This window comes from Pieris napi, chromosome 16 (genome assembly GCF_905475465.1).
Source record: "Pieris napi chromosome 16, ilPieNapi1.2, whole genome shotgun sequence".
NCBI classification, from domain to species: domain Eukaryota; kingdom Metazoa; phylum Arthropoda; class Insecta; order Lepidoptera; family Pieridae; genus Pieris; species Pieris napi.
Window position 1 is genome coordinate 11,817,150 of NC_062249.1, and position 27,566 is coordinate 11,844,715.

Consider the following 27,566-nt stretch of genomic DNA (forward strand, 5'->3'; position numbering starts at 1 on the left):
TACTCTTAAATAATATCTTACATGTAGAAATCATTTTGTGTATCTCTTTAAATATACATAAATATTTTTGTTATATTATGTACAGACCTTATAATAAATTAAATTTATATAATATTATTAACTTAATTAAAAAATATTACCATTAATAATATTGATAAGTGTACGCCATAATTACAATACTCGGCAATTAAGTAAATTTAATATATTCACGACTGGTAATTAGTAAAATTATACGAAATTATTTCTAAAAAATGTGAAAATCACAGTGAAAAATTTTTAAGTATATAATATTATAGGTGGCCAGTAGGGTGTCGTAAATTTTGTAAAATAATTTCACTGTCCGTGGATTGGTTTTCCGATGAAACAAGAACCGTTTGAAAGCGTACATAAAAAATCTCAACAATGAAACATACACAGAAATATATCCGCGAGGAGGAGGAGCGAGACAAACACAACAATACAACAAACCATAAGTAAAAGAACGAAGCCTCGTCGCTAGCAACCCTTAAATTTTAAACAAAAACTATTAGAAATTATTTTTAATAATTGTTATGTTAATAAAACGATTGTTACCTGCAGTTAAATTAAAGAACAGTACACAGTTTTTATGAATTACGTGCTCTATCACACAACGAGAAGGTTTAATTAATATTTTAATGTGTGTTTTGGCTCTCGGCGAACGCTTAGCTTTGGATTTTAATTTGATATCATGTCACGCTCTGTTTTTGTATGAAGTGTGGAAAAGGGATTACGGAACAAAATATTTTTAGGAGGTGTTTTATTAAAGAAGTGTACAGGCTTTTTTAATTATTAATACACCTAAATCGATATTTTGTGTTCGTGTTTTTGAGTTGATAGAGCACTGTAATGATACTCCTGGAAATTCGGTTGATAAGAATTAAAACTATTTACAATAAAGATCGTCTTTAGTACCTCTATAATAATAATAAAGCCATATTATATTCTATACTGTTAAAAAATTACATATGAAATGGGTGTTAGTTTGGTTATTTTACAAATTCAAAATTATTTATTCATTTAGATAAGACAATGAACACTTATGAACGTTAACAAAGAAATACTTATTAAATGCTACATGATTCTAATTTTACATTTACTGCCAGTTCTCATATCAAGGGCGTAGAACGGACGAGAAGAACTGGCAATAAACTATTCGCCACTCTTTTTAATCGACAAGTTTTTTATTTTACTCAATGTATGTAAGAAGCTGCAACCATCACACCATGTTCTACATGATTAAGTAATTAATTATTCAAAAAAAATAAAAACAAAGATTTGTCCTCTATCAGCAGTAGGCATGGTGAAATAGGTGCTCGCACTTACATTCTCGTGGGAACTACACGCAAATACATAGTCATAACAACTAACATCACCGCATACACGAATTCAAGTACGACCAGTCACCACAAGTAGCACCCGTTCAAGAGTATGACGCATGGCCATCAGCCTCCTTGCCATATTTTAGGGAGAGAGACCCGACGCATAGTCGTTAGTTATTGTTATTTCCCTTCTGCAATATGGACCCTTTTTGCGTAAAGGCCTCCTCCTGAACATACCATTTGGATGTGTTCTTCTCCATCCATTTCTCCCCAGAAACCTTAACTATGTCGTCAGCCATGGCTTTTGTGGCCTTCCCATGTTTCTTTTTCATGTAGGTCCCTTCCAGCGGGTTGTGGCTTTAGCTTTGTTCGGTACACCGTGCAATATGGCCTGCCCATTTCTATTTAAGCTGTAAGGCGTGAGTAGGTGTCGGTGATCTTAGTTTTCGTCCTGATGTGGTCACTTCGAATTATGTGAATCTTTTTTATGTTTAGGATGCTCCGCTTCATTGCTCTCTGGGCACTAGTCACCTTCGACAGTTCTCACCTCTATTAACGATTTAATATTGGAAAATGGCGCTTCTGTTGATATTGCGGTGATCGAATAGCGGATGACAACAGAATTGAAATGTCTTGTAAACAGTAACAGATCATCTAATAATTTACTTCACGTTAGTAGCATTAAATGTTTATTTAATGAAAATAAATTGTAACTGTATTTATAAGTAAACTAATGCTGACTTATTTATTTAAAAATTCAGAAAACTACGCCTCAAATAAACGTAGCAATTTTATTGAAAGGGTTTATATCGAATGTAGGTTTGTGAACATTGGGTTGGTTGTAAAGTGCTGAACTTTGGCTGGGGTGGGAAGTTGATAACATATTCGCGGGCCTTTGAGGTTTATCACTGACATGTTTACTCAATACCGGTTTTTCACTTCCGGTATAAGCTACAGAGCTTTATTTAAAAAATAAAATTGGATTTTTTTCAAGGGAGGTACAACTTATACATATTGGTTTTACATTATAATACAAAATTAAAAAAAAACAATACAATAGCTACAAAGATAGTTAAATACAATGAATATTGGAAATTTTTTCATAAATATTAATAGATAATAGTAATTATTACTCTTCATACATGAGTATTTCATTTAAATCTCTAAAAATGAGTAAAATCCATTAAAAATATTACCTATTAGAATAACTACAAATGAATTATCTTTATGAAGATTTTAATATAATATTGCAGCTCCAACAATGAACCGGTTCGAATTATTTCGGTTTTACGTTGAATGTATTGCTAACTATCCACGCAATGGGGTGGCACAAACAAGATTTAGGGCTCTCACAGCGAACAAGTTACCTTTAATGTAGGTTGTATGTCGACTTATTCGATTGTGAACGGAAATCGATTTCAGGTTGTTCTGAATTATTAGCCTGTTTTTTATATTTTTTATGCTATGTTAAAGAAAGCAGTTTGTCTATATAATTTAATGATTTTTCTTCTACTTAAATTATTATTCATTAATATTTAGATGAATAGGTTATTTTATTTATTTATTTATTGCATTTTCGGAAGATTTACAGTATTTTAACAGAAGGTAAATTATGATCACAATAAAATAATGTCAGTACTAATTACAAATCTCCACCTATAGATAATCTATATATACCTTAAGGAGATAGGAGGAATAAAGTTAACATTTATGAATTTATAAAGAAGTTACATAGTGAAACAATTAAAGAGCTTTAGTAAATTAAAAAATTAAGTAGTCTATTAGTAGTAGTATATTAATAACTATACATAATAAACTGTTATTTTTAGTCTCTATTAAGGCAGATACACTTTTATATGTTTACATTACGTTCTATTTACTATTACTTAGCAATCATTATTGTTTACTTACACTAATATACAAAGTTACTAAGTTTGATTAAGTGAGAACAAAAAACAACAGAGCTTCTTAACTTGAAGATTTTCTGTTTATATATAAAATATTTACATTATTAGAATGCTGTAATCTCTATATTCAAAGGTTGACTTCCAAAGGCAGGAAATGTCACAGGTAGTATTATATTTTATATTAAATAGTATATAGATCCACCAACTTAACATTAAGATTAAAATTGTGTATTATATAACACCCTAATATGGACACAATTGTGACGTTCAAGTATTTTTATTATACCTAAAGCTTTCTCTTTGAGTTGTACCGTAATAGTTTTCCTTAAATTATATAAATGGATGTAGCACATCACAATACACGAAATGTTCACAATGACAGACCTTTTCGAGAGCTTATGTATTTCACATTTATGTGGGCCCTTCCGGTGAGCGAACGGAGTTTTTGTGAATCTGTGGCTCCACACCGGAAATACGGGAAATTACATTTTCGTTTTACATTTGAATGTTTCAATGGGAATTCCATTACTTATTTTTCGTTTTTTTACTTAGAATAACGTTGATTAGGTTTCATTTATGAGAAAGGTTCTTTTTTGCATCAATCTTGATTTATTTAAAAAAAAATAGTTAATTCGAAACGTAAATAGACTCAATCAAAATAAAATAATGATTATTTCAGGTATAATTAGCCGCCAACACGTTTCCTCCATTTTCGTCTGACGTTTATTGACTGTGTGTCGCGTGACAGCGACAGGTAGCTCAGTGCAGCCTCGCTGCATAATGGAACTTATATTTAGAACTGGAGTTATGCAGCCTATTTTTAACGATCGATTCAAATATCCATTCCCTTTTTACACGCTTTATATTAGCTTCCCCTGTATGTATGTATGTATGTAACCGACTCCTTCGGACTCGATTTTGACCCACTTTTAACGGACAGATTTAATTCAAACTTTGCGCACCTGTCAAAGATCGATGACAATGCAATCCGAAAAAAAAAAATGAAAAAAATAACTAAAAAATAAAAAATAAATAATAGTTTAAAAAAACTAAAAAACACGCTTTTAAAGCACATCAAACTAATAAGTTAAAAATAATTCCTAATTTAGGCTGAAAATGGTAATGAACAAAAAATACTGGTTATTTGTTTGATGTCTTATTAGTTTGATGTGCTTTAAAAGCGTGTTTTTTAGTTTTTTTAAACTATTATTTATTATAACGTTACTATTAATAATTAATATAAAGTGATGTTACTATTCTTTTTTTATGTTGGTCTAAGCTTACTAGAACTGTCTCCGATGTTTTTTCTGAAATGCCAGTTTTACTTAACGGTCCAACTAGGGTTCGAACACCCAAAGGTTTGGTGGTTACGCCTAGCCACTAGGCTAAGATTGATCAAACGATTGGAAGTGGTACAATTCATGATGATTAGCAAATCAATGAAAAGGAAATTTCTTTACATTGTTTAACTTACCAAGCTCATATATGAGACGTTGACGCCAAATATAATTACGCAACAATTACCTACCACAAGGAAAATTTTATTAATTAAATTATATTCGTAATTGGCATTATTAGTAAGTTTGTGAAGACAAAATGGCCGACGCCTTTTATCTTGTCAATTAAGCAGAGAATTTGGAGACAATCTCACTCAACTTAGATTTCGCTGCTAAGCATTTTATAATATACCTAACCATTTATCTTATTAGGTGAGATTAAGCTTTTATTAGGCTCGCTCTTTATAGATAGTAAGCATCCCATTACTATTGTAACAAAGTAAAAACTCCACTACGTATGTCTCTGTTCGAGATTAATTCAAAATGTATATGCATTTACCAATAGATATAATTAAAGTTATTTATCAGGAATTGAAAAGATACTCTCAATCCTAGATGGAAGTGTGATGTCAGCATTTTAAGAATTGGCCTTTTCTTGAAGTACCCTAGGTCGAATTGGTTTGGAAATACTTCAGTGGGTAAGCTGGTCCCATAAAGGCCTTGAAAGTTAAACTAAACTCTTCTCTTAAATAAAAAACCTTCTACGCCAGAAAGTGCATTGAAAAACCATTCATATTGCATTCACCATTCCTTTACCTTATTTTGTTACTTGTATAAACTTTGCTTTGAAAACGCCTTCATTCTAAGATCGTGGATAGGAAAAGGTTGTATATTGCCTATGCCAATTTGAGTCTCAAGTTTTCTTTATGATTTTAGTATATTATTGGAACGAAGTTCCTTATCGCGCGTTGTGAAAGGGGGCTAGACGGAAGAAAATCTTACGAAAAGTTGTCACGACACTTTTTTGCTATTTGCTATTATAATACACCGGTTCTCGTCCGATCACCGAAGTTAAGCAACGTCGGGCGAGGTCAGTACATGGATGGGTGACCGCCTGAGAACACCTCGTGATGTTGGCTTTTTTTTGTAGGGATAAGAAATGAAAATTATTTTTGGAATCACTTAACTAAATTAGTCTTGTTGGAACGAAGTTATCGAGCGTTGCGAAAGGGGGCTAGACGGAATAAATTAAGACCAAAAGTTGTAACGACACTTTTTGCTATAGTTGTTATAATTTACATTTTCGATTTAGCTATCGCCAACGTCCATACCACGTTGAATACACCGGTTCTCGTCCGATCACCGAAGTTAAGCAACGTCGGGCGAGGTAGGAGTACTTGGATGGGTGACCGCCTGGGAACACCTCGTGATGTTGGCTTTTTTTTTCGTCGTAAGATTGGTGTCGAGAAAATCTATCATACTGTTATGATACCAATTAACATATAAATTAATCGAAAGGAATTTCGTTCCATCCGGGTGCCCCTTGACACCTCTAAAGTTTTTTTTATTACATTACCTGAGCACGCCTGCGGCGGAAGAGGGAATATTAATGTGGTGGAAGATTTCCGCCTGGCGACTGCGCAGCCCAGTGACTGGGGTTTGAAGCTGCGAAGCTGTTGCATAAAGTCGCTACACTCCATCAGCGCTACGTCTGCGAAGTGCAGATCGCAGAGTATATGATTCTTGAACCGCCTCGCACGTTTCTACAAAGAAAAGGTCACTAAAATATATGTCAAAATACCATAGAGATTAACCAATACAAATTATGTGAAATGAATTCGTGTGCACAGATTTCGGAAAAACCAAAAAAAAAAGCGATTGCAATCAAAAGCTGTACTGAAAAGTCACGTGAAATAGTAAAATCTCTTCGGGTATAACCGAGTTACCAGTGACTAAAGTCATTAAACAAATGTCTTAAAATTCAATCAGATTTTGATCGAAAACTAAAAAGTCTTGTCCGTTGTACGTCCTTAAATCACTGGGTAATTGGGCATTACGCTTCGTAGATGACTTGCATCGTTATTAAGATACATAATGCTAACTTAATGGGCAACTTTGTACTATCTGTTATGCCGTGTCATGTGTAATAATTTATCACTTGTAATTTATTTTATTGCATAGGCTCAAGCCTATCGGCAGTAATTTCGACTATGTATTTGCGTGTTGTTACCACGATGTAACAACACAACACAATGTACAATGTAAGTGCGTGCTTCTATTTCACCATGCCTCCTGCTGATAGAGGACAAATCTTTGTTCTTAATTTATTTTATATGGAATACTCTTTCTTTTAATAATTAACCTATATATAATTTTAGTCTATTATATTAACCTTTATATAAAACTAGCTCGTCCCAGCTTCACATGGATGGATTCTTTTTTTTATTTTGGTAAATTTACCGTCTTTTAACATACAAGTAGATATAACATAAGAATATTTGTAATATATCGAGTACTGTTCAATTATTCGAATAAACTGTGGTCCTAAAATAATATTGGCTGGGTCAAAGAGGTTGTCTAATTTAAACTTAATTAAAAAGAGAGATCGAATAACACTTAAATTCATTTTGTGTAAACAAATGTGAATAGAATTTTTAAATAGAAGAAAATCAAAAATCATGTTTATTAATTAGTAAAATGAAAAGACGGATCGTGTATCTTGTCTGTGATTTGACTAGAGATGGATTGACTAATCAGAGTCAAACTAAAAACATTATCTTTTAATCTTACCTACCCATTTAAGAGTACGTAATAGCTACCTAGCTAGCTACCTTGTAGTATAAGAATCTTAAATTTAATGAATAATTTCTTGGCATATTTACTTTTTTATTTGCTTAACAACGAAAATGAGTTTGCCATCATACAATAAAAATTGTACATAACGTTGGAAGTCTAGCTGGATTCGGGTTTGAACTACTAATAGTTACTGCTACAATTTCATATATAACTAAAAGCTTTTGAAATTCATGATTTTTACTTACATTACCTGCATAACACTTCTCATGTTATTTAAATCTCGGGGGTTATACTATTGTGACGAATTTTAGGAACAAAATAGTCAGTTTAAAAAAAAAACACAAAGTTTTACTTCACATGTTTCTTAACGTATTGTAGCGTTTAATTCAATAACAGTATATTTTATTTTACTGTGTATTTATAGCAATGAATTGAAAACAAACTAGCCTTGATCGAAATTAATCGAAGAAATCTCAAAGCCCACGAGGCCATTAGGGTCGAGAAAGGAAATCAATCACGTGTCTTACTAAAACAATTGCAAATCAAAGAAAAACCTTACATATAGGGACTTAAGGTTAGTAAATAACTAACTACTTATAACTAGTTGATATAATGTTCTCATGATGATATAAACATATTTCATCAATTGGGCTAAATAGTGTAAATTCTGACAGAAGATTTTTATACATTGTTGCCATTTTTACCACATTTGAACGTTTGATACACAGTTTATTAACCTACCTACCTTTCTATATATTATCTTTGATTTGACTCTATTGAATTAGAATATATTATAACGATTAGGGCACAACACAAAAAAATAAAACACCTGTTACAGTATTTGTTTTAATTATTACCTGATTGGGTCCAGTGAGGTTTAATCCACAGGAGTTGCAACGCAGACATTCCTCGTGGTAATGGTTGTTGTCATACAGCGGGGAAGGTTCTATAAAAAAAAATATTAATAAAATTTGATTTCATTAAATAATTCACACTTAAAAGAGTACCGAGAGTTTTTTGCGCCGGCTTTTTCTCTCGGCCTACACCCTCTGTCTTCTTTACCGATGAGTAGGGATTTCTACCGATTCAAATTTAACGACGTCGAAAAAGTGATACCTGTATCTTATGTTCCATAATAATAAACTTTTTTAATTTGAAGCCAACCTGACACTTACTCTAAATGACGTTTATTCGATTCTTGAAATAAAATATTATTATTATTATATTTCGTTTGTTTTGAAAGGCGAAGTTCAGGGCATTCTAAATATTAACTTAGCTTTTAATTAAGGATCTCAATGATGACTTTCTATTCAAATCCGCACGAGGTTTTAATTTTGAGCTGTGCGTGTCAAATCGCGCAAGTAGGAGAGTGAAAGCGATTTTTGTTTTGGAACGACGCCAAAGGGCGGATTGGATCCAATGGGAACTCTGCCAACGCCTGTGTACCTTTGAAATTTAAAGGCGAAACTGTGTCCTCTTTTATATTTAAGCTCTTTATAAATGCTTGTAGCAGCCTGAACGATATTGGGTACTTAGGTTGCTTCAAGATGGACTTATGAGAAAAAGTTAATTATTATGTTGCCTTAGTTAAAATGTACAAAATATTTTCATTAAATAAGGCAATTTGTTCAACGTCCTGGTGGACAGAAAAACTATAACACCTTTTTTTATAAACCACTACCTGACCCTGCAAACGTCGTTTTGCCATGTATATTATTTCTAGGAAACATTTTTTTAGTTCAATAAAAATAACTATCTACGATAAAAAAAAAAAAACAGAGATTGATCAATAATCGTAGAGGGATGACAATTAATTTATATAAATGTGCTTTTATAGTAGGTATATGAAAACGCTGACGAGTTGGTTACTATTTGTTATTTAATTTATATCAGGAAATACATTTCGAATTGTTAATATTTTTTTGTGTTTCATAGTAAATTTATCGAAAATGTAGGCGTATGTACATGTGATTTTACGCAAATATACGAGTGTTGGTAAAAGTATAATACATTCCGGTATTAACTTGTTTTTTATAAATCTAATCAAGTATAAAATAACTAGATCAAACACGATTTCATTTGATTAAATGATCTTTGACATCCAAAATAAAAACTATTATTATACATCAATTTAATAAATGAATGAAAACTCAGTTTTGGAAAAAAGTTTTCTGTACTTGGCAATTTTAAATTTATGACGCGTTTAATATATCGATAAAATACATGATACTATAAAACCTACCTGAGTATTTTATTGAAGTATAAAAAAGAGCTATAGGAGATCGTAATTAATGCCTCGTAGGCAGTAAAGTGGGCAATAAATAGGTATTTTTCATTTCTTTTTTATTGCGATAGCCTGAAATGCTTTCGTTATTTTAAATGTAACGGCCCATTACGCAGGAAAATATTGTTTCAATCATCTTTTTATTTGGAAGTAATTGTTTATTTAGAAAGCATTTCACGGCATAGAACATTCGTATATAAGATAACTTTAATAATCCTATTTTGTAAATATTATCTTAAATAATGTAAACAATTTATTGTTTATTCGTCTTTACATATTTATTTATAAAATAAAACTGTGGTTAATATACTCTATTTGGTTCGTTCACCAGACTGTCGATTGTTTTTTTTAAAGATTTTTTGTAAATGATTTGATCTGCTTTATTCACGAATAATGACAGTATTATTGTTTATTTTATAAAGATTACATTTGCACATAGGATGTAGTGGAAAATAATACAAAATGTTGTATCTATTGTAATTTACCATAAATAATTATATTTGTTTTTATTTACTTGTTTTCATTATCAAATGTACTCACCATCGCTCTGACTTCCACTTTTACTGAAACTTCTCAATAAAAATGTTCCTAAATACCAACTCTGTCGTCATAAAAATATAAAAATTGGTGTTTCGTTTGATATCAGTTAAATAGGTTAAGTTCACTCGTAAATATTAATTGTCACACCTCACTATTAAGTGCTAACACACCAACGTTCGCCTCAATATAAAAAAGCTTCACAAATATTGTTTCGTTGTGATATCGAATGGGATGTTTTGCGAATTTGTCAAAATCTCGTAGAGGTTATTCGTTGTGTACGGCACGTCACTTTCATTTTAGTAAACATGGCAGCGTTCGGCAACAGATGACAAGGCGCGGGCTACGGGCCTGCGCCGCTCGTCTTCACTCATCTCATAGCGGGGCCGAGGTCCGCGCGAAAGCGCTGCCTATTCAAAATGACTCACGAATTCAGAGCTTTTAAGGATGGCGCCACCCTCCTCAAAAGCCCTCTATAGCTTTTTCGTCGATACGCGTGCGACAGAGATAATATATTTGTGATTGGTGGAAGGAAAGGGGCGGAGGGCTAACACGTGGTGTCTTTGTACTCGCAAAGTTCAGGTGGAAATTTTGCACGGGCTTTGTCTTTGTAAAACTAATTGCTTGTCTTTAAAATAAATTGTTTTGAGAAGAATGGATGATTTAATTAACTTGTTTTATTACGATTTTCTAAGATTATATATATGTTACGTTCAAAAATTACCAATAAATCAGGAAAAGGAATCACGTTTAATTAATTCTTCTTTTGAAAATTTAACAATATGGCTTTGATAAGTTTTTGATTAATAAACAGACATTCATTGAAAACTGTCTGTAATGTATTGCTGAATAATTAATGGATACATTGTGTTTGTAATACCGTCCCATAGATGTCGTTTGGATAGATTTATAACAAACGTTGTGTTAAATTTGTATGCCAATCACATTTTATTTAAATTGTAAATCTGTTATTGATAGGACTTACCAGTTTGTGTGCTTGAATCGAAAAAAGTGCTAGTTGTTTCAACAGTCATAGTTCCGATGGTGCCATCTAATATTTGAGTCGATGAATCGCGGCGACCTCTAGCGCGCATGCAGGCATCATCACTTTGGGAACTTTGCCGCCTAAAGTTACGACACCGTATCATTTCCTCCGTGGTAGATTGACGACGAAAGCCTCTGGCTATTAATATCTCTTCAGTTGTTGATTGTCTTCTAAAAATCGTTTTTTCAGGGGGCCTTGCACAAGGGCTAGGATCACGACTAGAACAAGAACTAGACTCTGGGCTTCTAGCTCGTCCCATTCTAGCACAAGAAGCTTGTCTTCTCAATCGACTTCGTCTTCGTGCTGCTGATGGGCTTAATTCACCGCCACCAGCCCGGTCAGGACTAAGCTGATTTCTTTCACGTCTTGACCTAACGGCAGAATCGGGACTTAAAGAGTCACGGCGAGCTCTTCCAGCATCATCTGGCTCTAGAGAAGGTCGCCTTGTTCCAGGTGGGCCAATGGGATCATCAAATGCAGTTGCTTGCCTTTGTAATCGACCTAGCCGGCGTTCTGGGCTAGCAGCGGCACGTGAGTCTCTTCTTGTCCGACCACATTGAGTTGTTGAGTCTCGGCGTCCTCCTAAATTAGGAGGACTCCTCCCTCCTGGAGTTGTTTGTGTAGTTTGAATCGTTTGGCACTCTTGTGTACCTTGACTGACTTGGTTGACAGATGGCGTGGGAGAAGCTTGAGTCGTAGCTGTGTTGACACTGGGGACAGTAGGCGATGTTGGTGATGGCGTCACCGCGGAGGTTATGATAGTTGGCATTGTTATCGGTGGGCATTCACCATCAGATCGACTTGGCTCATGCACTGTTACTATAGTTACTGCTGGTACGTGAGATGGCCCGGGATCTGAAGAAGCATCAACAAATGAGGGTGGTGCCTGCATTGGTGGGGATGGTCTTCTTTTTTTATGTGTGGCAACAATTCTCGGAGGTGGAGCCACCACGGAATCTCTTCTATGTCTATGTCCATCTACTGAATCTCTACGCTCTTTGTCATCTCCGGAGCCGCGACGTCTGATTCGCCGCTCTCGGGAAGGTATAATTGTGGTGGAATCTTTTCTTTCAAAACAAGGGGGATTGTCTGAACGGAAGTCTTGGTGAGCAACTTTTGAGTCGCGACGTTTGGAAGCCATTGACTTGATCCCTGAATCTGCAGAAGAATCTCGACGTCTGCGAACTGGAGGCTCGTGGCGGGCCCAGGGTAGAGACCGAGCAAGGTCTGCTAATGTTTCCCGTCGTGATAAGGGTGCCCTTTGTCTTCTTGGGGCATTGCTTCCTCCTCCACCCCATTCGCGTAAAATATCGGTCAGTTGTGCTAGGGATGAACGACGGCGACGAGGGCCACCTAGAAAAAATATTTTTGTTATCATTGCCGTAATTGTTCTCATAAAGCGTTTATAAGGTAAAATAAAAAAAATAAAAAACTGAACCATTTTTAATATTTTTTAAAACCAGATAATATAGAATAAAAAAAATACGGTTTCTGCAATCTATGTAATAATTAAATCTGTACATAAAATGTATACACATACCTCTTGGTTGATCCGCTGCGTCGGGTTCCGGTGGAGACAAGCATGAGACTTGTGCTGCGGAGTCTCTTCGATTGCCTAACCTCTGCCTCAGTGTGGTTTCTTCTAGAGTAGAGCGTGTGAGCTCGTCCCATCCGTTGCCTCCAGCCCAAACCAGGCCCACTTGGTGGGAAAGGATTGGTAGATTGCAAACGAAACATATTGCCGTCATAGTCCTGGAAAATTTATATTATTAGTATCTTAATTAATTAAACAAAGTATTTTTAAACACTTTTAATGCAACTTATTAAAATTCTACAATAAACTTGAGTTGTAAAGTATACAGTTATCGCAACATGCACATCCAACACGGCAATTGTTTGACATATGTCAAATTAAATCTGTATTTTCCTTTGTTACACATAGATATTTGACTCACGATTTATTGTTCCTAAAACGCGAATATGGGTACATGTTGTCGGTTCGTTTGCGGTACGAGTAAACCTTTAGATATCGGGCTCTTGTTTTCACATCACCGCTCCGATAAGTGAACTAGCGACGAGATATTAAGTAATAACCGCTCCCATGCGTGTCGACAATATCTATTACCCATAAACCATTCATGGTGTCACGTCAAAATTAACGTAATTACTACCTTATTGAATTTTATCTTATACTAAACATACGAGTATTACTAGACTTCAATAGAAATAACTGTGAGCAAACTTTAAATCCGGATTACACTGTAAAGACTAAATCTAACAGACAGAAGCTTAACTCAATATTGAAATCGGAATAGCAAAGTTACGTGGTAATCAAGGGGATAACCGATTTCTGACGTAATAATTGGATAGAAGGTAGAAGACTGCTTTTGCTAATGATAAAAGTTACATAGAACTTCTTAAATAGAAATTTTGTATAACCATTTATTTTTAACATGTATTATTCAAAAGCGTGATATTGGTCTCGTCTTTGTTATAGATTACGGATTCACCGGCTCCAGACAGGTTGATGTGTCGATAAGTCCGTCATATTGAGTATCGGTTTGGCACTACGAATTATATTGAAAATATTTGAATTGGAAACTGAATGCGTGCAATCGGTTAGAAATGATTTGTTCAATGAAGTTCAATTTCAATTTGCGTTTTGATATAATGTATTTCAATCGTGCTTGTTTCGAATAATTTGCCTAACACAATAAATTTTAATTAACTATTGCATTATTATTACTCTATCACTAGGCTAAGTTAATAAAATAAATCAGTGGCGCTACAATCTTTTAAGGTCTGTGCCTCTGATATCTGAATCTGTTTCAGGATCATTTGTCAATCTAATAGGCAAGCAAAATCTAATCAGCCTCCTGTGCCTGACTGACACGCCGTCGACGTTTTGGGCCTAAAGCAAGCTGGTTTCCTCATGATGTTTTACCGTTTGACAGAATGTTAATTGCGCACATAGAAAAAAGTCCATTGGTGGACAGCCGGGATTGAACCAACGACCTCAGGGATGAGTCGTACGCTGAAGCCACAAGGCCAAGTTAATACTGGTTTCAAAAAAATAAAAGTAAAACAATACTTTTAATATAGAAAGGTTTTACACTAACAGCCTTCATTTATTAAATTATAAAATACATACATGAATGCAGTTTCGTAATTTGCATGAGAGCTTAGCAAGCGTATTTCTGCGTCGGTCGCTTCTAATAAGGCAAGTAGGCAAGCTATCTATGTCTGACATAAGGGATGGATCTGTGACGTTTCTTATACCTCATAAGCAAACAAGAATTATCCAGGGTTTGATCCTAGGATACCAGGCTTAAAAATCACACGCTTAACGAATAGGCTAATGATTATATATATTTCTAAATTAATTAAAACTACATAGATACAAAGTTATAAGGTGACTAAGATTTTAATTGGCTATAAGCAAGCATCAAAGTTATTCCAACTACTCGGGACCAATCCTAAATCATCATGCATGTGCAAGCTAAGTGTTCTTACTTCAAGTTCATCTAAAGTAACTTTTAAACAAACACCAAAAGTGGATTGACAAACCTTACCAACAGTGGATTGATGATATTATTTAAAAAAAATACACAGAAAAATTATTAAAGCAGTTACAATAATATAACTTTAAAATTTTCTAAAAAAAAAAAACATTTTAATACGAGTAATTTTAAAGATGAACTTATAGTCAATAAGAAAATTCATATTAACGAATTATATGCATTTTCTTGGTGCTCAGTAAAAGCCATTGAAGGGTGCTTTAGATCTGATAGGAATATTAATCTAGTTCAAATATACAGGCAATCTATCCGAATTACTGTAAAAATTTACATTGTATATTTGAACGTAGATCTTATATGCTAAAAGCTGCATGCTAGGAGACACTTTGGGGACCTGTAGTGGCGCAGTCGAGGTGAAGGGGATTGCATCTCGAAAGCCGGGGCATTGGGGTCTAACTCGAGTAACCGATATACAATATCACATCAAACATATCTGAAACAATATTCACTGTATTAGGCTTTGTGTGTCTGCAATCTGAAATGTAATTGTGTGCAGAATAGTACACCTGTCAATTAATAGCTGTTTCATGTACAGTGGAAATTGTAGTGTAAGTGTATGATTTAGTATTAACTAAGGTTAATTCTTGGTGTAGGCTTTGGACTTTGGGACATTATTATATTGTTTTCTGTTAAAGGTTTTTGGCAAATCTGTTCGTATTTTTATGAACTTAAATAAAGCTTTATTCAAAACATTTAATGATACTAGCCTATATATACCGAGGGATCCAACACGGCTGTGGGTGGATGTAGCACCACGATTTATTAAAAAAAATTGTTACGCCATGGCTATTAAAATATGTAATCACGCCCTTAAAGTTATAGGTCACTGCCGTGTTATGCTTTTTAACTGGGGAAGGTGATTAAGTTTTTAAAGGCAAGGTGCCTTTAAAGGGAGAGTATTTAGACCATAAGTTTTTGACAACATTTATAAATAACTGTTTATTGTTTAAAATATTATTATAATGATATTATGATAATGGCTATTTTATATGGCTGATTCTGCGGTTTTTATGTAATTAACCTGAATGTACCTTTTGTAAATTAAAGATTTATTATTTTCTGCACTTATAAGTATTATTAATGTTTTGGTATGCGGATCAGTGTATTGTATATAGTATTTATCTGGTAAGAAACAATGAAATTGATGTTGCTTATTTACGAATTATCTTAAATTGGCGACGCCTTGCGACGTTTGCCGATATCTTTTCCAAGGCGTGGAAATATCCTTGTGTACAGTTTGGAAAAGCTCCACTAGATGACGCAACAATGAATAGAGCTTTTCACAAAGGACGTTAATTCTGAAAACAATCTATAGATGGCGCTTGGTGAAAATGATAACTATTTAATATTTAGTTTTAAAATAGCTAAAGATGTCTATGTTTATTTTTTTTAGAAATCGATACATTATCCTTACTATTTGCCAATATGATAATGTCGAGAAAATAAAATAAAATACATACATGTTTTACGTTTGTGCCTAAAAATATCACTTAAATATGTCACTGACTAAAATATTTAGAAATAAATAGGCAGTAATTAGGAAATCCTGTAGCGCTGTAGCGTTTAATGCTGAAGTTTGTAATCTTGGTGTTGGTCATAGATTAATAATTAAACCATAAAAAATATCTCTACCTCCACGCTTGTTGGCCTTAGATTTCTATATCTATTTCCTGAATATTTGTCTTTCTTATATCGGAGTTTTGCCTGTTTTTGTGACACACTCCGATTTTTAATCCAAGCAATTTAAACCAAGTACACTAATGAACGTCAACAGAAAATATATTAATTTGATTCTAAATTTACATTTACTACCAGTTCGCAAGTCAAGGGAGGGAGCGGGCAAGAATAACTGGTAAGTAACTCTCCGCTACTCTTTTTAAACACCAAATTTGAGTCATACAAATTGTTTGAACATTAATTTCAAGCATTAGGATCATTTAAATAAGCGTCAAATTTATAAACAGCTTTATTGATTAATTAACGATAACGATAGTTTTGAATTTATTCAGTGATAATATTCTAATTTCGCTTGGAAGTTTGTGGTAAAAATTAATACAATTTCCATGTAAGGAGTGGTCTATTTCTTCATAATATTTTCACTGTACGAGTGAGTGTTAAATACACACATAGAAATGAAAAGTCCATTGGGATTGGTGATAATATGGTTCTTACCTTTGGATCGAGTTTCTCGAATTAACATATTTATGCATCATACTTAACCATGACTCTACTAATTCTTAAGTATCAATAATTAAGACATTATATTAAGTATTTGTTAATGAACAATTTCTTGGAAATTCTTGTCGTATTATATTACTGAAGGGTACTAATACAGTTAATGGTAAAGTATTTCTGGTAAAGCATATCAAGTGGGAATCTTATGTAGGAAGTAAGGAGGTTGTAGTAGGTTCTAGCTCGAATTCAAAGCCTCTTGAGAGTATTATACCAATTAATTTGCTACAAACGAGAAGTGAAATATAGTACTATAATTTTGAAGAGCTTTTAACGGAAAAGTACTTAGAGTGTTTGCCTTTATTACGACTAATAAATGATCTTCGAACAGCTGGACCTATATTACTTAAGAATAATGAAGCATTCTAAATAATAATACTTATCTAAATAAGAAACGTAATATGTAGTTTTTAATTTTATTCTTTAGAAATATGCAAAAATATAGTCTAGCTACATAACCTAGGATCAAGATAATAACTATTTCAGTTTTACGTTTTTAGGTTTTATTAATACCTATTATCGGTGTGTTTAAACGTTCTTAGAAATTATATTGAAGCGTACTTTAATTTAAAAGCGTATTTCAGTACGCTGTTCATCGCATTTTCTTAGTGTGTTCTTAAATCGTTTTTCATTTAATATTAAAATATGTTTAAGAAGTTTCTTCTTGAACGGGATAATCCACTTGGATGTTTGAAGTCTACGTACTTAGAGCTGAGTGCCTTTTAAAGATTTCAGAAGTTATAATATTTGACAGAAATTTTTACAGTGTATTTATACTATGGAAATCTGGAGTCTCCCGTTTCAAAGAAGAGATTTGAAACGGTTGATAATTTTATCGAAAACTGTCCAGGATTTATTTAAGTACATGAGATAAGAAGTTAAAAGAAATTAATTAAAATGTTCATTAAAATATATAATTTTGACAATATTTAAAAAAAAATCTCAAAACATTATTACAATTTATTTTCATTAAATTCAATCAATACGAACTTATATGAAAACTTTAAGCCATCTTAAAGAAGCTTTTACCGTGGTTTAGAAAACTGTAGTTTCTTCTAGAATTTTTCAATGCACTCTTCATTTTAGGCACGTATTTAGTACGCGGAGGAGTAAGGAGGCTAAACATTTAAATGAAATGTGGTATAAAACGATCGTTTGGTTATAGGATGTGGTTATTTTAAGAACTTAGGAAAATGTGTACAATTAATTCAAAATAGAACTTTTTATAGAGAATTTTTCAAATAATAAATTATTGTATTTATTAAGTGGCTTCAAAAACCGACGGAGGAAGTTTATAATTAGGGGTGTATTTTTTTCTATGCTAATCTTATCCTTATCTTAGTTGGCCTGAGGTCGTAGGTTCGAGCCCCGGCTGTGCACAAATAGACTTTCATTCTACGTGCATTTAACATTCGCTCGAACGGTGAACTAACCTAACCTACTTGGCTTAGATTGTCAAATAATCATGAAACAGATACAGAAGTCTGAGGTCTAGACCTAAAAAGGTTGTAGCGCCACTGGTTTTTTTATATTTTTAATTTAATTTAATAAATACTATCATATTGTTAGGTTTTGTTTTTAATTATTAATATCTAATAATTACTTTAAAATCGTCTCATAATATTTGTCAAGGAGACTGCTACGCCACCGCTACGAAGATACTACGTAATGCAAAATTAATTTTAATTTCATTTAATAAACAATATAATGTTTATTAAATCCAACCATTTTCAGTATGACCACATAAGTTAATAGCTAGAAGTAATTAAATTTCAGGTGTATCAAATCTTTGTATTCTGCGCCAGGTAGAAATAATAAAACAATAGTTTGACTACTGACAATCTAGAAGAATTCAATTACTTCATATAATACGCGATATTAGTTTTCTTACAAATATCTTAAGCCGTCTATTTTATTTCTACGCTTTCTTTATATATTTTTTTCGTGGTATGCAGATATCTGTGGCTGACTAGGTATATATATCAAATATCTATGAAACTCGTGGACCGAGTTTCGTACAAATGTCTCGATACTTCAAGAACTCTGTATTAAGCAGCGTCTGTTTTCAACAGTACAATCTCGCATCCTTACATTCTTCGGACACGTATCTCGGCGTGGTGATCAGTCCATAGAACGCCTTGTCGTCCAGGGGAAGGTGGAAGGCACTAGATCGCGCGGAAGGTCACCTACGCGTTGGACTGACCAAATCAAGTCTGCCGTAGGAGACTCTCTCAATCAGTGCAGCAGGATGACCTCTAATAGGCAACGATGGCAAAATGTCGTGAAGCGCATCACATCTGCCCTTTCTATTACAACTTCTTCCTAGCGATCAAGACCGCTCTGTCAAGATTGCACCGGATAGGAAGAAGATCTATGAAACTTATCCTTTCGCTGGAGCTGAGTTCTTGTAGGCTTTCTTTTAAATATAATTAGGGGGGCAAACGGGCTTTTAGATTATTCACTATTATTTTGATTTGTGTAATGGAAAATAAGATTGGTCTTGACGTGCTAGTTGTGTTAGTATGTACCTACTATGTTATTGTTCGTGCATGTTTAGTTTATTACAGTGTACGTAATACTGATCCACCAAATGATTAAACACAGTCTACAGCAATATTCAGAGATTAGATTTTTGTTTGTGATTCTAAAATTCCAAAACCGGTTTTTAAAATTAATTCACCAATATAATGCTACTTAACCGTTGTGTTAGTATGCACCTACTATGTTGTTGATTTTTGACTAACTCACCATATGGCCTCTTGTATTGTCCTAAAGTAAACTGCATCGCTAACTCATAGCGTGATATGGATTTAACCAGTTCTGGTCTCCACGTGATCTTACCCGTAAAACTGTTTCGTTCGTTCGATTTCTATAAAATATATCATGAATGATGTTCACATAAGATCATGTTTGAGCCTGTATGAATATTTTTTTTTTGAATTTTTAAAAGAGTACCGAGAGTTTTTTACGCCGGCTTTTTCTCTCGGCCTACACCCTCTGTCTTTTTGCCGATGTTTGATGAATAAGTGATACATGTATCTTATGTTCCATAATAAACATATTTTATTTTATAATAAATATTTTCGATTATATTTTGAAGTCCGTTTGAAAATTTAATATTATTTTAGAAACAACGTCTTTATCTAGAGACTTCTAATATTATATTTTCATATGTATATGTATGTGTATTCCGTGTATGTCAACATATATAAGGACATTAATGCAAAATTTAAAACAGTAAACACTGACGTTTGGAAATAAGCCCAGGGGATTTAAAAATTCTAATTGTTCAATACTTACATTTTATAACATCAACAATTTTCGTCGCCAAAACGGTTTTTCGGTATCATCTGAAATATAAAAACAACGTTAATTAGAGAAATGTTTAGTATAGATGGTTTCATGGTCCCATGACCTTTATCGCAAAAGTATCATACAAATTCAGCATAAGGGCATAATATATGTTCCTATGTTACGCTTAAGGAAACAGCGCGTCTGTCCTTTATTAAATTTAAACAAAAACTAGCTGCCCCCGCGAACTTCGTTTCTCCTTAATGCCTACCTTTTTAGTACATACCAACATGGAACATTTTGCTATGGGGTATCACCCCCGACACTATTCAGTTTTCCGGAATGAAAACTTTTTAGGTTTTTCTGTGATTTTTCTCTATATAAACTTCAGAGTTCAAGTTTTAAGTTCTTAACTAACAAATTAAAAATAGGGGTTGACCGTAGACGGTAGATGAAAATTAAGGGTTGTATGTCTTTTTATGTGCTGTATCATAAAAAAAATGCTTAAAAATATAAAAAATTTGTTTGGGGTGGACGGACACTCCTTATCACTTAGGGTAGGGGTTTGAAAGATAGATAGTGGCCGATTCCCAGACTTGCTGAATATTAAAAAAAAAAATTGACAAAACATTGTGACATGAGAATTTTATATATAAGATTATTGTAGGTGATTCGAGAGAGTAATGTTGTAAAGATGTCTTTCAATTATGAACAGCCTTCTCTTGTTTGTGCTATCCTAAGCCTACTTACCTAATTGTAAGTAAGAAGTCAAACAAAAGTACTCGTAAACTTACATAAAATTTTCTGTGATTCTCATCTGGAGTTTACGAACTAGAACGAAAACTATGAACTCAGTAGCGACAACTTTTAAATTATATAAAAGTGGCTTAATTTCTCGACTAAAGCGAGCTAATTATTATTAAAACGAGATTAGACCTTGGCACTTCTACAACTGAGAAAAGTTTACAATTACGTAATAGCTGGAGGACGTGGTTTCGCGATTGCGAAACAAAAATAAATCAATTTGAGATATAAGCCTGATAATGGAGTACTTTTCTGCAAAAATAAAATCCTCATTGTAGTTGTGGAACTTCTCTTTTCATATTAATTATATACAGATGATGTCGTATGAACGCGCCTCTTCTATTAATAAAATGTATCTATTCATAAAAAAATATATTTGATAGATTTAGGGAACAATTTAAGTAAATTATACAGGCTTTAGAGGATTCTCGGGTCAAATTAATTTAATATATTCAAATATATTAAAAAGAAAAAGTTATTCATTTGACCTGTATATGTAATTAGATAATAGAACAATCACGTGATCAAAATTTCGTGCAAGTTTAAACGAAAACGAGTAACAAAAAATATATATTTTTAATAAAATGACTGTTAGCATAATATAGTAAAATATAAATATAATTAACCTTAATAGTGGTTCAAAAAATGCCTTCCAAAGAGGAAAGGCTAGGAAATGATAGGAAAACGGAAAACACCACGTATTTCCGTACGTAGTCGGTTCGAGTCGTTGCATTTTCTAAAGCTGTTTTCATAGTGAATCTGTCTTTTGTTGATAATTCTTACTAGACTGATATTTGGCATTTTGTTTCCATAGAATTATATTATAGACAGAAGACAATATTATTGTACCTAAATTTTTTTTTTGTTTATAAATAAATCAACTGTTCTGCAAGTCAGTAATTAGACGTTATGAACCTCTAATTATATATTCATAATATATTGTAGAAAATGCCAATATAAATCTAAAACAATAATGTTAAAAAAGTAATAATATATTGACCAAAATAAACATAGAAATATTGTTGTTAGTGAAATCTATTGAAAGGTTTTCATGTGGGCATTTTCATTGGCCTGTCGTACTTACATTTCTGTTCCTGACATATGCCAAGATCAGTCTTCAACAAATAAAACACTATACTATCAGTATTAACGTAACGTAAGTTAAAATGTAATCAATTTTGTGTGTTTGCAAATTGTTTATAATTTAATACTCTCTTTAAAATCCTTACACGAAATAGTGTTAAATGATTATTATATTATTCATCCTTCTGAAAAATCTTCTACTGCAGGATAAAACATCCTGCTTCAAGTTATTTTTTATAGTTTGCGTAACGTTGGGGGGGGGGGGGGTCGGTCTTGGTCTTAGTGGGGCATAATCTATGTCAGGGAATATGCTCCTATAAAAAGCTAAGAATACCGAAGCGCACGCCTAGGCAATGGAGCTAGGCTGTCAGGCGCGCACCGAAAGTTCTTCATACACGTCCACGCCATCTCTGTACTATCGCAGTGGTACATAGATGGGCCCACACTAGTTCTACCTTGTGGGCCGTCTCCCCCGGGCAATGCTGTGATCTGCTACGAGCTCCATTCGCAAATACCTCGAGATCGCAGTACCAAAGTATGAAGAACGAAGGCGAGTCTTCGGCGCCTTAACCGAACCAACTGACTAAGGGAAGACAACCCTGACAGAAAATCACAAAAAAAAAAATGGAAGCAAAACCTAACAACAGTATACCCCAGGAGGGTACCGGTGGGCAGGCTGTCCCACGTATTCTGGGGGGGACAAAGTTTTGCTAAACAAAGATACACTCGCAGAAGAAACCTGTAAGAGGGTGGGAACCCAGGCCCCCTTACCAGTTAATGCTACTGGTCCTAATGTGAAGGATAAAAAGCTAGTTCAGCAAGCCTTTCATCCTAGCCTATTTCTGGCTCGACCAAGAAGCTCATCTCTAAGTTCAGTAGCAGATGTTAACATCCAAAGCCCGACAGCTCTATTGAATAGAGTGCAGACAAATTCTAAAGACATTTACATAGACAAACAGAATCCTCCTAACTGGCAGAGAGCACCGACACTAAGGAACGCCAAAAGGAAAAAAGTTTCCTCACCATCTCCAGATAGGATACCAGTTTCCAATCAATTCAGCGCCCTTCCAGTAGATCAGGAAGCAAATAATGATGTAGAACAAACTAAAAAGATATCTAAACCTCCGCCTATAATCCTATATGGTATTGAAGACCTAGCCAAACTTACCGAACTCCTGGAGTGTGCCGTAAACAAAACCGACTTCGTCTACAAAATAATAAACCAAAACCAGCTGCGCATAAATTGCGCCAACGTGGAGGTTTACAAAAACATAATAGACCTTATCCGTGAAAAAAGACTGATCGGACATACATTTAACAGGAAAGACAAAAAACCGTATAGAGTGGTTATCAAAAACCTACATTATTCAACTCCTATCCTTAAAATAAAAGAAGCACTGGAAGACACGGGAAACGTAGTGATAGGAGAAATAATAAATGCAAAGTATGGACCTGAAAAGAAACCTACATCTACATTTTTTGCAACCCTAGAACAAAGTCCGAGCAACAAAGAGATAAAAGGTATAAAGTACATAAACCACCAATCGGTCGTTATAGAGGAACCACGTAAAAGGAACTCCATAGTCCAATGCCAAAGATGTCAGCAATATGGTCACTCTAAAAATTACTGTATGAGGCCCTATCGCTGCGTGAAATGCGCGCAAGCACATAGAACAGCAGACTGTCCAAAGCCTGATCGAAGTACTCCAGCAAAATGCGCCTTGTGCCTCGGTGCCCATCCAGCCAACTTAAAAGGCTGTGAAGTATATGTAGAAATCCTATCGAGAAAATCTAAAAGGCAGTATACCCGCGCATCAAGGATAAATAATAATAATCCGGAACGACAACGCAGCTCTAAACAGATGGCACCTGAGATGAACACACTACCACAGTTAGAAAATAATAAACCTATTGGTGACAAAAACTCCCAGTCACTATCACAACCACAACACTTATCTAGGAACAAAGAAATACCTAACCATGGAAATTATCGATCAAGCTACGCCGATGCGATAGGATCTAACCAGAATACTTATAATACACCAAAACCTACAATTGAAGAAATGTTAGTCAAACAAGCTGAAAAGTTTGATCATATCTTACAACAAATGAGCACTTTAATCAATTTAATTACAACATTAGTCACGAAAATGTCCAAATGACTTCCCTAAAGATAGCTACCTGGAACCCAGATGGGCTATTGCCTAATCTAGAAGAAGTAGAAGTACTACTACACACACACAACATAGACATATTATTAGTGTCTGAATCTCACCTTACAGAAAATAACAGAGTCAAATTACGTAATTTTAATATTTATGCTACAAACCATCCCGACGGAACTGCACATGCAGGAGCAGCTATAATTATAAGATCAAACATCAAACATTATGAACAACCACAGTTTCAGAAACCCTACATACAAGCTACAACGGTTGCAGTTATAGATAGAAACGGTACGTTTAATGTATCCGCCATCTATTGCCCCCCCAAGCACACTATAAAAGAAGAACATTTTGAAGAGCTTTTTATATCACTGGGGCAGCGATTCATAGCAGGAGGTGATTGGAATGCCAAGCATGTTCATTGGGCCTCTAGGCTAACGACAACAAGAGGCAGAGAGCTTAAGAAAAGTATAGATAACAACAATCTGACAGTGATTTCAACGACGGACCCGACCAACTGGCCGACTGACTCAAACAGGCTTCCGGACGTCATAGACTTTTTCGTCATGAAAGGCCTGTCTAGACTTTCTTACCAAATACAAACTTGTTTAGACTCGAGTACAAACCATGTTCCAGTTATATTGACTATTGGAATAACTGCCTTGAGCAAAGAACACAGCCTTAAATTGTACAATAAACGAACTGATTGGAACTCATATCGAGAACTGGTCCATGACAGACTAGACCTAAAAATTGCCTTAAAAAGTGAAGCAGACATTGATCACGCAACTCGCTTACTAACCGAAGTGATCCAAGAAAGCTGCTGGATGTCCACGCCCGAAATCACTGCTCGTCTGCCACAGAGTAAGACCTACTCGGACACCATACGACAAAAAATATTAGAAAAACGAAGGCTACGTCGAATATGGCACACTAGTAGACTGACATATGACAAAACGGCGCTTAATAAAGCGATACGTGATTTAAAATCCCTAATATCCGAAGCTAACGAAGCAGCCTTGAGTAAACACCTCGAAGGATTGACATCAACAAAAGCAACCGATTACTCGCTCTGGAGAGCCTACAAAAACCTAGCTCGACCACTACACCAAAAGCCACCACTACGAACGCAGAACGGGCAGTGGATTAGAACGGAACGAGAAAAGCTGAAGTTTTTGCCAATCATCTCAGTCATGTATTCAAACCGAATGACCCCAGGCCTAATGTAGATGAATTGGATATCGAACTAATCATTGACCAAGACCTGCAACTTGATCTACCATTAAAACTAGTGAGACCACGGGAAATTAATCGCAATATCAAATCTATGGACAATAATAAAGCGCCGGGCTATGACTTAATAGACAAAAAGGTCCTTGAAGAATCACCACGCAAAGTGATAGTGTACCTTACAATGCTGTTTAATGCAATCCTAAGAGCTGGGTACTACCCAGACTTATGGAAGGTATCACAAGTGACTATGATCCACAAACCTGGAAAACCGATTCACGAAATCACTTCATATAGACCCATTAGTCTGCTGCCTATAATGTCCAAATTATTTGAAAAATCGCTACTACACAGAATGCTAGACATAATAAAAGAAAAGCATATAATACCAGATCATCAGTTTGGCTTTAGGCAAGAACATGCCACAACAGAACAAGTCCACAGAGTATGTAGAAAAATAAGAAACTCCCTCGAGAGGAGAGAATACTGCTCATCTGCATTTCTAGACGTACAACAAGCCTTTGACAAAGTATGGCATAAGGGTCTTTTGTTTAAAATAAAATCCTTATTGCCACACACATTCTATAGGATTTTACAATCATACCTGTCTAACAGACTATTTTAAGTTAAAGAAGGTGCCAGCACATCCGGTTTTTACGAAATTTGCGCAGGTGTGCCACAGGGCTCAGTCCTCGGACCCGTCCTGTACACACTGTATACATACGACCTACCACAGAGCCCAGAGATTACTATCGCCACCTTCGCTGATGACACGGCTCTACTTACCTCCAACAGAAGTCCCATTCTAGCCTCTAAAATTCTACAAAATGGCTTAAATAAGGTAGAAGACTGGTTGGCAAAATGGAGAATTGCAGTTAGTGTGTCCAAATCGGTGCACGTCACTTTCACGCTCCGAAAGGAAGACTGCCCCCCTGTCACTCTAAATGGCACCCAATTACCACATCAAAACACAGTCAAATATTTAGGAATGCATTTAGACCGCAGACTCACCTGGAAAAAACATATTCAAACAAAGCGAGACGAAATTAACCACAAATACAAGGGTCTCTACTGGCTAATGGGACGAAATTCAAAACTATCCGCTCTTGTACAAAACCATTCTCAAACCCATATGGACATACGGAATACAGCTTTGGGGATCTGCTAGTGCCTCAAATATAATAATAATACAAAGAGCTCAAAATTACATACTCAAGCAAATATCAAACACCCCATGGTTTCTCAAAACTACAGAAGTCCATGAATTTCTTAATATGCCCATGGTAAAAGAGGAAATAATCACACATGGGTATAACTACAAACTAAGACTTCAAAAGCACCCCAATCAGCTAGCAGGACAGCTAACTATACCAGAAACTACTCGACGACTAAAAAAGCGGCGAGACATTTTTGATCAGGACAACCCAACAGACTGAGTTTAAATAAGAATAGGCAGGCTCCGCTGGGAGTAGCGCCTAACACGTCAAAAAGCTCTCAACGTATCTACTTATAGTCGCAAAGACTGATTGTATGATTAATAATTAAAAAAAAAAAAAAAAAGTTTGCGTAACGTAACCAGCGCCGAAGACTGTTTCCCAAATTTTTTTACTGTAGAGATTTCGTACGTTAGTGTTAATAATTATATAAATCTCATGGTAGTCACTGACAGCGTAGAAGTAGTTATATCGACAGTCTACCTGATGTTACATCTACCACGAAACGATTGGCCCGATATCTCATTATATTTATATGAGATTTGCATATTACAATGCATTATGATTTGCTATTTTAAAAGAGTACCGAGAGTTTTTTACGCCGGCTTTTTCGGCCGGCAGATACTGCTGACCAATCACAAAGACACGGAATGCGTCGTAGATTGCGCTTTCGTTTTACGTTGGCCGTCCTAGACCAAGTATATCTGTTCAAAAAGGTCTTTTATTTACTTAAAAAAATATAGGCTAAAAACGCATTAAGATAATTCTTTAATAGACTTTATC

At 34.6% G+C, this 27,566-nt stretch overlaps 1 protein-coding gene and 1 non-coding gene across 4 annotated transcripts in view; one reads left to right on the top strand and one right to left on the bottom strand.

Moving 5' to 3' along the window:
• The window catches only part of LOC125057297, a 95,567-nt gene that overhangs the window by 39,804 nt on the left and 28,197 nt on the right, over positions 1-27,566 (bottom strand). The window contains exons 2-7 of one of the 3 annotated variants that reach the window (XM_047660909.1): positions 20,297-20,346; positions 15,099-15,197; positions 12,727-12,938; positions 11,127-12,539; positions 8,178-8,266; positions 6,101-6,287 (exon numbers count right to left, since the gene is read on the bottom strand). In XM_047660909.1, the coding sequence (XP_047516865.1) occupies positions 6,101-6,287; positions 8,178-8,266; positions 11,127-12,539; positions 12,727-12,938; positions 15,099-15,133 (1,936 nt within the window). In that variant the 5' untranslated portion in view covers positions 15,134-15,197; positions 20,297-20,346. Of the gene's footprint in view, positions 1-6,100; positions 6,288-8,177; positions 8,267-10,144; positions 10,509-11,126; positions 12,540-12,726; positions 12,939-15,098; positions 15,198-20,296; positions 20,347-27,566 lie in introns of those variants that run through there. The other 2 variants (XM_047660910.1, XM_047660911.1) reach the window with 2 other exon arrangements.
• LOC125057613 lies at positions 5,842-5,962 on the top strand. Its single transcript, XR_007118235.1, has one exon. It is a non-coding gene; the product is annotated as a 5S ribosomal RNA (ribosomal RNA).